At 34.5% G+C, this 12,570-nt stretch overlaps 1 protein-coding gene across 1 annotated transcript; it reads left to right on the forward strand.

The window, feature by feature from the left end:
- Positions 1–522: 522 nt before the first annotated feature.
- FAM151B (family with sequence similarity 151 member B) lies at positions 523–10,766 on the forward strand. Its single transcript, XM_019652601.1, has 3 exons — positions 523–736; positions 3,744–3,879; positions 9,443–10,766. The coding sequence occupies exons 1-3, from the start codon at positions 541–543 to the stop codon at positions 9,594–9,596; spliced, it is 486 nt and encodes a 161-aa protein (XP_019508146.1). The 5' UTR covers positions 523–540; the 3' UTR covers positions 9,597–10,766.
- The last annotated feature ends 1,804 nt before the right edge of the window (positions 10,767–12,570 follow it).

Consider the following 12,570-nt stretch of genomic DNA (forward strand, 5'->3'; position numbering starts at 1 on the left):
TACACTTTGCAATCATTTTTAGAAATGTGTTTATGCATCCAGACTCAGACAAGAATACACGAAGGAAAAGAGGCTCTTGGTCTTCTCCAAGGTCATGAGCCAGTATTATAGACATGGCGCCTAAGTATACTTTGGCTATTTTCAAAAATGTGAATTTGCAGGTTATAATGCATCTCATTTTTAAATCTTATTTATATATTCTCTGGTGAATGAATATTTGTGTCTTTTCTTAAATTGATTTTATACTGAGTGATCCTAATTCAGAATTTTGAAACCTCCATCTGTCCACAAGTGGCATTATTCATATATTTATAGAACCTTTAAGGTACCTTCATGAGTAAGTACAAACCAACATATTGAGAGATGGCATATGTTAACTTTCCCCTCTGGTGCCACGTGATCTTTGATTTTATTTAATTCAGGCATTATTGTATTATACTTTTATTATTAATTTGAGAACATTAAAAGTCTAAAAGAACCTCTTTTTCCTTTAATTTGACAACAAACTATGTTTTTAGTCTGGCAGCTGTAGCACCATCCATGATGCTCTTGGAAAACGTGAAGAGGCATCTGACGCGTCCTGTGTGGATTAATGCCGATATTCTTCCTGGTCCAAATGGAAATAGCAGAGTAGTGGATGCAAAACCTTTTATAGACACTGTGACATCTTTCTTTCCAGATGTGACATTTTCCCTGGGTTGGACAACAGGATGGCATCCTGAGAAAGTCAACGAAGGTAATAATTTAAAAAATATGTTTCTTCTTTTTCAAATTAAATATACTCCAAATATAAAAATAAATACCTTGAATATAAAACCAAAAACACATTCCACAAAAACTAAGAGCCTAATGGAGAGAAAGGCTTGGCCCTAAAGATATGTGTATAACTCTTCTTTCTGTTATTTCAGATACACACTACATTCATTCGTGACCTTCTGTCACCAAGCTTCCATAGGAAATATTTATTTGCAGGTCTAGAATAATGCCTCTTTACACGGTTTAAACAAATCCTATATTGGTCTCTTTGAACTTGTAACACATTCTATATTCCTTTTTCTTGTTTGTTTTTTTCTTTTTACCTTGGAGCAAATTCCCTATCTCATATGAAAGATAAAGAAGTAGTAATAAAAGCTTTTCATGTGATGTGAGGCTGGAAGTAGGGGAGTGTCGCTGAAGAGCACAAGCTCTGCTCCCTCGATGTTGGAAGGAGCTCCAAATGCAGGCTGCTGGAACCTTGGTGCCCTCATGCTCTCTTTGGCTGGACAGTGGAGTGAGTGACATGAGATACTTCTCTAGGCTGGATCCCTTCTTTCCTTAATGTGTTCCTACAGATGGGCTTCACTGGTCCATGTTGGTATTATCATTGCGCTCTTCCCGGGTGAGGCAGTTGCTCACCAGCCATTGGACGGCGGCTCACGGCAGCTCACGAAAGCTCATGCCAGCTGCCGGCCACCCCACTGCAGCCTACGCCGTCTCCGGTGATGTCAGCTTTTGTCCTGTGTTCAGGGATTCATTTTTTGCTTGCTATTATTGTTTTTAGTAGTAATTTGCTATTACATTTAAATGTAATTTGCATGCTGGTGAGGTTGTGGAGAAAAGGGAATCCTGGTGCACTGTTGGTGGGACTGCAGATTGGTGCAGCCATTATGGAAATCAGCATGGAGGTATCTCAAAAAACTGGAAATGGAACTACCATATGACCCAGCAGTTCCATTCTTGGGTATCTATCCAGGGAAACCCAAGATGCTAATTTGAAAAAATATATGCACCCCTCTATTTATCGCAGCACCATTTACAATAGCCAAGACTTGGAAACAACCGAAATGCCCATCGGTAGATGACTGGATTAAGAAGCTGTGGTACATTTACACAATGGAGTATTACTCAGCTATAAAGAAGAATGAAATCCTACCATTTGCAATGATATGGATGGACTTAGAGAACATTATGTTAAGTGAAATAAGTCAGTCGGAGAAAGACAAATCCTATATGATTTCACTTATATGTGAAATCTAAAAAACTGAATGAACGAGCAAAGTAAACAGAAATAGTTTCAGAGATATAGAGGAAAAACTGATGGTTTCTAGATGGGACGGGGGTGGGGATGAGGGAGAAGGGGAAGGGGTTAGAAAGCATAAATAGGTAACTACAATATTGCCACAGGGATATGAAATACAGTTCGGGAAATAAAATTAATAATGTTGTAAATATTTTGTAGGGGGTCAGATGGTTACATGTTCTTGTTGTGGAGACCACTTCATGGATGATGTAGAGGCTTGATCACTGCACTGTACACCTGAAGCTGATGTTGTATAATATTGTATGTCAACTATAAGTGAATATATATATAGTCACGGGATGTGAAATATAGTGTGGGAGTGGAGCCAATGGAATTGTAATAGATATGTACAATATGGGGGGGAGTGGGGCGGCAGATTGGGTGAGGAGGTTTGTCACTTTGAGGGGTAAAAAGTATAACTATTGCACTGTGTTGTACACCTGAAACTAATTTTTTAAAAAGAAAAAAATGTAATTTGCTATTATTGTTTTTAGATGTAAAGCTTCTAAGTCTAACATGAGATTAGAATAGCTGCTATCTAGTGAGTAGTGACATTTAAGATATAGCCCCCTGGATCAGCAATTGATATAATTGAGAGAAAAAACAAGATGCTTTAACTTAGTTCTATTTTGGTTTTCTAATCATTTTAATTTTTATTAGTTTCATTAAAGAATGTAGCATATAATTTAAAGAAGGTAAACCAGAAACAATTTAGTAACTTGCGGACTGATTCTAAAATGCTTTTAGTCACAGTTTAACCCTGACTTTGTCCTCAGGCTTGACCTGAATGAAACCACATCTAAGTCATGGTGTTGAATGTTTCCAGGCTGCATTGCTCGCACTGGTCTCTTGTCATTGTCAACATGTGCTTTATCCTCCCTTACTTCTTATGCCATGGATTTTAGAAACAGTTTATAAGTTTATAGTAATATAAGTATGGCTTCTGTTAGCAGTCCCTTTTTCTAATAAAAAAGATATAATTTTTCAGATTTTAAAGGAAAGCAGACATTTCCCTTCTTTCATGAGAAATTTTGTTGCTAAACTAACATATTTCTGTAAAATGCACCTTTACTGAACAATACTTTTTACAGCCTGCTTTTGATAGAGTTCAGGGTTATTTAAAATATATAATTTCTTTTCTGAAGCTGTTTATAAACAGGCAGTTGTGTTTTCTACAATATCTTAACATGATTTAAAACACATATATAAAATTTAATTTTATCATGATTTCTATTTTAGGTAAAATGTATAAGAAATATGGACTAACCAAAAAAAATTTTGAAGATAATTATTACTTAAACAGCTAGTAAACACCTAGCAGCCATCTTTCTCTTGGAAAACTTAATGAACACAAATGCAAAATCTAAGTTGATAGAGAATATTAATGATCAGGATGTACCTAAGAGCCGTAGACTCTTTAAAGTAAATACAGTGTCAAAATTTGCTTTTTTTTCCCCTCACTTGAGAGATTAGTAAATTGATTTTAGATTTAATTTTTTTACCTACATTTTCCACTCAAAACATTTTCTTGCATTAAGTAGTATTTTAATTCACCCTAAACCCAAATGCAAATTTTTATAAATTACCCATGAATTGACCTAGTCATAGGTAATTTAGTTTTTAATTTAATTGACTTTTTTAGGATTCCAATTAGAAAAGTTAAATTTTTTTTCTTTTCTTTCAGGTTACAGTTGGACAATGGTAAAAGAGATGGAATATATATGTAGTGAACTGAATCAGCCTGTAACATTTCCTGTCAGAGCAGCATTAATCAGGCAGTCTTGTTCTCAGTTACTCTGGCTGTTACAGAAATCAAACAGGTATGTATAAGTTTAACAATATAGTGTGTGCATGTGCATGTGAGTGGGTGAGAGACAGAGACAGAAAGAGGATGAATACTGAATACAGAAAGATGTGTGAGAGAGCAAGAATGAATATGGATCCTGTAAGCATACAGACTCTCTCACTAGAATGAAGCTCCTTAAACCTTACTTTAACATCTATTCTTCACAGGAGGGTTTGCACATAGTAGATGGCCAGTAAATGTTTGTTACTGTTTTCATTATGTTCCACATTCACAAAAAGTTATAAGTGGATAAAACTGTTCTCCTCTGAATTCTATCATAATTTCAGAAGTCTTTTCCATATAAACATTTTATTTTAATATGTAATAAAAATTAGTTGGGCCACCTATTAAAATATATTACAGAAGTACAGTATTAAAACAGTTTTGATACTATCTTTAATAGAGTAGTCAGTAGGATAACAGGGAAAGTACAGAAATAAACCCAAGTCTATTCATGGAATTGAGTATAGGAAAAAGCTGGCATTTTAAGTCATTGGAGCAAAAGTTCAATAATGCATGTTGGGACAACAGGCCAACTATGTAGAAAAAACAAAGCTAGCACCTTTCCTGAGTCCTTCCTCCAAAATACATTCCAGATGAATTAAAGACTTGAACATCAAACATTAAATGCATAAAGAAAAAAACGAGATGATTTTTTATATAGATACAGAATGGAGAAGACCTTCCTTAGTAAGGCATAAAACCTAGAAACTATAAAAGGAAAGTTTGATACATTTGAATATATAGAAATGGAAAGATTCTGATAAAGTATCCTCAACACATATGTCAGACAGATGTGAAGAATTCTAACAAATAAAGAATTTTCACAAATTATCCAGAAAAAGACTCAGATTGATAATTCACCATATTGTCGCGAGTAAGGGCAACAGACACATACATTAAAGAAGTATCCGTATTTCTGTAGATATTGGATTTTTACTAAATACCTTTTCAGTTTTTATGAAAATAACCATATTTTTCTCCCTATATCTGTTAATAAAAAAAACTAATATTTCATAATATGTAACCATTCTCATTTTTCTAGAATAAACCCCACTTGATCATGAATTATTATTTTTAATGTACAGCTGCATATTTTAATTAGGATTTCTGCATTTGAAAATAAAATTAATCTATAGGTTTTTTTCTTTTTCAGCTTTAGATATCAATGTCATGTACATTTCATTAAAAAGAACTAGAGACCTTTCCTTCCTTTTATGTGTTCTGAGATATTAAAAATAATATTGAAATGGCCTATACCTGAGTTTTGGTAAACTCAGCTATGAAGCCCTCTAACCTTATGCTTTGGGAAAAGCGTAACTCATAACCTTTCCTGTTTCTTAGGGAGTAAATGGCCTATTTCACTTTTCTATTTCTTTGGGAGCCAATTTTGATGTATTTTCCTAGAAAATTGTTGATCTTATACAGGTTTTAAAGTTTATTTATACTCAGATGATTAAAATAGTTTCTTATTCTTTTAGTTTCTTCTGTGTTTTTAAAATAATGTCATAATTTTGTTTATTTGATCTTTCCCTCTTTGTTTCTTGATTAAACTAGGCAGTGACGTATCTCTTTTAAGAACTGGATTAGGTTTTTTAAGAACTTGGATTTATTTATTTTTTTGGTTTATGATTTAATAATTTCTGCCTTTAAAAAAATGTTTGCTTGGGCCGGCCGAGTGGTGCATTGGCTAAGAGCTGGCTTGGGACTCCAGAGGGACCCGGTTCAGATCCCACATATGTGAGGGCCAGTGACACTGCCCTCTACAGCTAAGATGCTGAACAACAGCTCAACCTGGAGCTGGGCTACCATGAGTCGCCAGCGGCAGTGTAGGCTGCAGCCCCTGCTGCAGTGGGTTGCTATGGGCTACCGTGTGTGGCCAGCAGCTGCTGTGAGTGGCCGTCCACAAGCCAGCGACTAATCTGCCTCGCCCAGAAGAGCGCAATGATGGTGCCAACTTGGGTCAGTGAAGCAACGTCCTCCACAACTAAACTGAAGAACAAAAGGACAGCAACTTGTCTGTTCCCATCCCCCAATTCCCCAATTAAAAAAAAAAATCTTTAAAAAAAAAAATTTTTTTTGCTTATATAGTTTCTTCTCATTTCTTGAGTTAGATACTTATTTATTTTCATTTTTATTTTTAATATATTTATATTTATTAGTATAAGTATTTAAGCCTATACTTTTTTTCTCTGACCACAGCTTTAGCTGTATCTCATTGTCACTTATGTGTAAATTTTCATCACTGTTAATTTAAAATATTTTGCAATTGTGGCTGTTTTCCTTTGTCTCAAAAGTTGTTTTAAAAGAAATTTTTTTAGGGATTTAGGTGATAGAATTATTATTATTATTTTGTTTTTTTATAGATTTTATTGGGGAATTTGGGGAGGGAAACAGCGCTGGGGAATTGGGGGAAGGGGAACAGACAAGTTGTCCTTTTGTTCTTCAGTCTAGTTGTGGAGGACGTTGCTTCACTTGCCCATTTTGGTATTATCATTACGCTCTTCCCAGGTGAGGCAGATGGGTCGCCGGCCTCTGGATGGCCGCTCACGGTGGCTCTTGGCAGCTCATGCCAGCTGCTGGCCACTCACGCAGGCTGCTTGCCACACACAGTAGCTTATGGCAGCCCACTGCAGCAGGGGCTACAGCTTACGCCATTGCCAGCAACTCACAGCAGCCCAGCCCCAGGTCGAACTGTTGTTCACCATCTTACCTGTAGAGGGCACAGTGTCACTGGCCCTCATGTGGGATCCGAACCAGGGCCCTGTTGCTCAGAGCTGGCGTCCCAAGCCAGCTCTTAACCAATGCACCACTCGGTCGGCCCAGTACCCATTTGGCTTTAATCGCTATTGCTGTTGGAAACCTTTTTCACCTGTTTTATAATTTGCAGTTTTAGCTCTTTCTAATTTCAATGAAGATGGGGTTTCTATTTCATTATTTCGTTCTGTTTGCAGCTTTTGGATGATTCCTACAAGAAAAAGGAGGCAGTTCTAAACTCAGGCTGCCATGTTCATATAGGATGTTTCTACTATCCTGTTTTTTTCATTATCTACTGCCTCAGTTTCCTCATCTTCCACTTCGTATGCAGTCAGTTACTTGCCTGAAATTTCTTGTTGGAAGATCACATTTTGTTCAAGTCAGATTCTTAACCTCTCTAACATTTAAGTACTTCAGTTTGAAACGCCCTTGTCTTTTGTCTCCATGGCATTGCTCATGGCATCTTGTACTTCTCTGTCTAGCTCTCCTTTGTTGTTGTTGGGCATTTTGTAGTTGTTGATCTGTTTTTCTCTAGCCTTAATTTTGAGTTTTAACTCCATCTCTTTCAGAGTTTTATTTTGTTTTTAAATATGAAAGGCAAAACAACAAAGCTTCAATGGAGTATATCACTAGAGAGTATCTTCATAATGTTTGGGATGGAAAAGAATTCTTAAGCAAGACACAAAAATCACTAGCTATAAAGGATATGTTTCAGTAATTTGAATACATTAAAATTCAGAAATTATTTCTATCAAAAGATATTCAGAGCATGAACAGGTTAGGCACAGAGTTGGAGGAAATTTTTGTAACTCAAAAGGGCTCTAATACAGAATTTATGAAAAATTATCTTTATATTATTTGTTTATCACAATTTATTATCTGTTCTATTACTGAATGACATTTAGATTGTTTCATGATTTTGGCTATTAACAAAGATTGCTGCTGTGAACATTCACACACACACACGCGTGCGCACACACACACACACACACACACAGACACACCCACCATGGCACACATGTGCCTGCATTTACAAAGGTTATATCAGAAGGGAATTTCTAGGAATAGAGTTTCTAGATCATAGGGTATTCATATTTTCAACTTTAGTAGATAATGCTAAACTGTTTTCTAAAGAGAATGAATAAACTGTAGCTACATATTTGAACTTGGATAAATTTCACAAATAATATTTAGCAAAAGAAGCAAGACCAAACATAATATTATATACCATATGATTCTATTTATATAAAATTTATTAACAGGTAAAAATTAAACTATTGTTTACGGATGGATATGTAGATGGTAAATAAAGAAAGGCAACAAGATGGCTACCAGCAAAGTCAAGGTTGTGAGGACTCCAGGGAGAGGCGAGGTGGTGAAGGAGCACTTACATCTGGGTGCTTCTAGAGGTGTTCGTGATGTTCTTTCTCTTGATTTGTTTTTTGGTTACACTGGAGTTCATTTTATAATAATTGGTTAAAATGTACAATTATGTTTTCTGCGTTTTTTTTCTACATATGTTATTTCACAATAAAAAGGACTTTAAAAATAAAACCTGAGAATTGATTTGGATGAATACAGTTTAAGAAACCCTTACACAATTTTATTTTTCCTATATTAGCTTAAATACAACAGGGAAGATTAAAAGATGCAAAATAATACTCAGAATACTCTTCTTTTAACCTAAATTCATATCTGTGTCTTTTTATAAGGTTTGTCATCATGGTGCTCAAATACAGTTTGCCATTTTAGCAAAAATACAGGTTTTTAAAGTAATTCTCAGGTGTTTTTTTTTTTGCATTCTCAGGTATAATTTTAAAATTCTTTTTGATTTGTCACATAATACTTCTGTGGAAGAAAATCCAAAGTACTTTCATCTGTTACATTCCTAGAATGGTGTCACTGTCCTTAGGACAGGAATGTGTCAGTACAACAAGAATATGTATCTTGGTTAGAGTATTTTTTATTAGTAGTAAAAAAAAATGCTTTGGAGATTTCCCCCTGGAGTCTGACAGTTTATGGGGAAAATAAATATGAAACTACTTAATAGCTTTGCATTTCCCTAGACTCCAATGCAATAAGGGTAATTTAATAGTAATGTCACTAGAAGAAATGAAAATATACAATTTAAATAACAAAATTCTGAGCATATTTTTATATCCATAATAAATCTGCCTATATTATTATTGTTTTTTAACTCCATAAATGGATCTGAATTTATTCCATTTGGCATTCTTAGTGGCATCTCTTGGCATTCTTGTATCTCATACAAAACCCCCCAGAAGGGATATTGGGGCCACTTATAAGTGAATATGAATGTTGGGAATGTCAGTGACATTTTTGTCACTTCACAGTGCCTTCCAGTTGTGCTTTTGATTCTGGTGAGGCTACTGAAGAAGCCCAGATTAGAGCTGTAGTTTTTGTGTAGAGAATAGATTCCTTGATCTGCAGTACAGTCTCCTCAGTTCTTTTGTCCAAAATTTGGCTCATTTTCAGTGCTACCCAGTCTGGGTTTCTAAAGCCATTTAACATTCCTGTAATTTAGATAAGCAGTTACCTAATTTAGCAACAGCAATGTGAATTTTTTTCTCTCTAGTCCCTTTGACATTGATGAAGGAATGAAACAAAGTATAGTTCCACTATTGCTAATTAATTTTGTTCATCTGTGTAGATTTGGGTTATAGACAAATGAGAGTAACTATTTTTAGGCTTATTGGAATTCATCATCACTATTTCTTATCTTTCATTTTTAACTATATAACTGTTTTATTTTAATGCAGGTACAGCCTGACTGTTTGGACTGGAAAAAATGATAACTATTCCATTGAAGATTTACTTTGTATTAGAGATCATTTCGACAGAAAGCAAGTTTTCTATGACATCTTGGAACCACAAAATCATGAATTTAAACAAGCCATTGGACTCAAAAGTTAATCTCTAAGAGGATTCTTCTAAATTATTTTGTGTTTTGGTTTTGTAATCCTTCTCCGCTTTGGTCTAAATTAATTATCTTATAAATTATGATGATTGATTTGTGCTCTAATTCATCCAATCAAAAATACTTATTGACTATATGCCTAATACTTACCGTATTAGACATATGTTCTTATAATACTTATCTAAAAGATTTGGAAAGAAGAAATTTCAATAGGCCTAGTCTAATAGTAATTTAGGAAAATGATAATTTAATACCCTTTATAAAAAGTAATTTTGATATACTGAAGATAAATGAAGGAATCCATGTGTCATAAAACAGGTATAAATCACATTTTTTTGGCACTTGCTTTCCAGAGATTCCACAGAAACATGGCACCCTCTTTCCTTTTCCTGAAGAACTGGTTATTTCAGAGACTACAAAAGAATAAGAAGGCTTAAAATTTTTTTTAACTTTCACAGGCGTGAACAAGCTTTCTCATAACAAAATCAAATCCTTTTACTGAAAACATTATAGATTTAATCAGATGGATGTAGAATTTCCATATTGTTGGGAGCATACGACAGCTGTGTGTATTTTTGTATTCTTTGTTTCAATCATAGTATCTTCTCTATAGTGAACAAAATAGTATTGGAGAGGAGAATTTTAATCCTGGAAACTTATAATTTGATTTTCAAGTTTCTCGTAAGTACCACCTTAGTTCAGGCCTTGTTCTCCTACTAGAGTTTAAAGAACTAGTTCTTCATGACTTCATTCTTCACACTCTACTCAGAGATACCCTGAGTATTTCGCTGAAGAAAAAGCTTAAAAACACCTCTTCATTTATGCCAAATCAAAAACCTCCAGGGGTTTCCTAAATTCTACTTCATTGATTTTCTCTCTTTTAAGGCCCTATATCCTCATAATGTAGTCCCACTCTGAAAGTCAGCTTATTGTCCTCCAACACAGTCCTTCATTTCAAAAATGCATGCATCAGTGGTCTCTAGATTTTACTTTAACAGTTAATTTTAACTATTTAATACTGTTCACTGATTGTATAATACATGTTAGTTATGTCTCCTCAGCTAGATCATAAAGTAAGCCATGGTAAGGAGCATTCTTTTTTAAAGATTTTTATTGGGGAAGGGGAACAGTGTGTTTTTTCAGGACCCATCAGCTCCAAGTCAAGTAGTTGTTTCAATCTTTCAATCTGGTTGTGGAGGGCGCATCTCAGTAGCCCATGTGGGGATCAAACTGGCAACCTTGATGTTATGAGCTCGCACTCTAACCACCAGAGCTAACCAGCCTCCCAATAATGGAGCATTCTTAACTGTTCTTTATAGTACCTGGCATAGTCCTGAGTAAGACATTAAGAAAAACATGCTGCTTCTTTGATTTATTGAAAAATAATTTACCTGTGAATATCCTAAAATATGTAATTTACCTTTTGTTTATCGACTATTTTCTCCCAGAGAATAAAGTAGTTCTATTTAGAGAAAGGAGCTTGGGTTTTTAATTCAGACAGACTTTCCTTATAGCCCCGCCTCTATCCCTTACTAGCTACAGATTTGTGAAAATGTTTAATTTCCTTGAGTCTTGGTTTTCTTATCTATAAAATGGTGGGTAAATTGAGGATTCCCTTGTAGGGTTGTGAAGATTAAGGGAGACTGATGTAAGAGAAGCATCTACCTCAGTGCTCATCACATAGCAAGTGCTCATAGCCATTGTAGGTAGGTAGGTAGATAGATAGATGTAAGAAATATAACATGAAACATTGTAGACATATAAATACTTAAAAATTATATTTCTACTTTAAATTTTAGCTCCAACTGAATGCAATATTGTCAACATGTAAAACTTCACTTTGCTTTTTTTTAAAATATTAAAATTTTTTTCAATTACAGTTGACATACAATATTATGTTAGTTTCAGGTGTACAACATAGTTACTAGACATTTATATAACTTAAAAGTGACCACTGTGATAAGTGTAGTACCATCTGACACCATAGATAGTTAGTACAATATTATTGACGATATTCCCTATGCTGTACTAAAACTTCACTTTCTATGGTTGTCTGCTAAAAACAAAAGGTGAAATTTCATAATTATAAAATTTTAACAATTGCAACAAAGAATATCTCTAAAATTATAGTAAAAGTTTAATTTATAAATTTTCTAAAATAATCATGATATACTTTTATAAAGAGTTGAATTATAAATGGACTGCATTTTAATGAAGTTTAAAGTAAAATTCATTTGTTCATATTATTTTTACTACTTGATTATCTTATCCTTAATATTTTTAAAAATATTAGTCTTAAGGCAAAATTCTTTTATATTGAGAAATATATTAACTGAGTATCACTTAGACTAAGATTTAAAGGTGTATTTTAAAATATTCTCAGGAACAAAAATATATGAGACTTATAAAATATATTCTGTTGAAAAGTAAAATTTTAATGGATATCCATATGGGAAAAAAATGATCCCTGGGCCAGTCGAGTGGCTCAGTTGGTTAAGAGCTCGCTCAAGAGTGCGAGCTCTGAGCAACAGCGGTTCGAGTCCCAGCCCGAGCTGAGCTGCCAACAGGTGGCAGGATGGCTCATCTAAAAAAAAATAAAATAAAATAAATAAATAAATAAATAAATGATCCCTACTCCACGCCATACACAAATAATAATTTGAGTTGGATCTTAGTCCTAAATGTAAAAGCTAAAATTATGAAACACTTAGAAAAGACTGATGGGGAGGTTTATTAACACATATCTGACAAAGGGCTCAGAATCTGTGAAGAACTATAAACTGATTTTTAAAAAGAAGTTGAACAACTCAATTAAAAATGAGCAAAAGAGGGCCAGCCAAGTGGCTCAGGTGGTTAAGCGCTCACTCAAGAGTGTGAGCTCTGAGCAACAGGGTCGCTGGTTGAATTCACTGCCTGAGCTGAGCTGCTGCTAAGCTGCCAAAAGGTGGCAGGATGGCTCAGCTAAAAAGA

Source organism: Hipposideros armiger, unplaced genomic scaffold, assembly GCF_001890085.2.
Source record: "Hipposideros armiger isolate ML-2016 unplaced genomic scaffold, ASM189008v1 scaffold_182, whole genome shotgun sequence".
Taxonomy (NCBI): Eukaryota; Metazoa; Chordata; class Mammalia; order Chiroptera; family Hipposideridae; genus Hipposideros; species Hipposideros armiger.

Bases quoted from the DNA above. Each gene is read 5' to 3' on its own strand.
- FAM151B (XM_019652601.1), top strand. From the start codon at position 541: ATGATGCTCTTGGAAAACGTGAAGAGGCATCTGACGCGTCCTGTGTGG. The intron at 737-3,743 runs GTAATAATTTAA...CTTTTCTTTCAG, and splicing joins TCCTGAGAAAGTCAACGAAG to GTTACAGTTGGACAATGGTA. The intron at 3,880-9,442 runs GTATGTATAAGT...ATTTTAATGCAG, and splicing joins CTGTTACAGAAATCAAACAG to GTACAGCCTGACTGTTTGGA.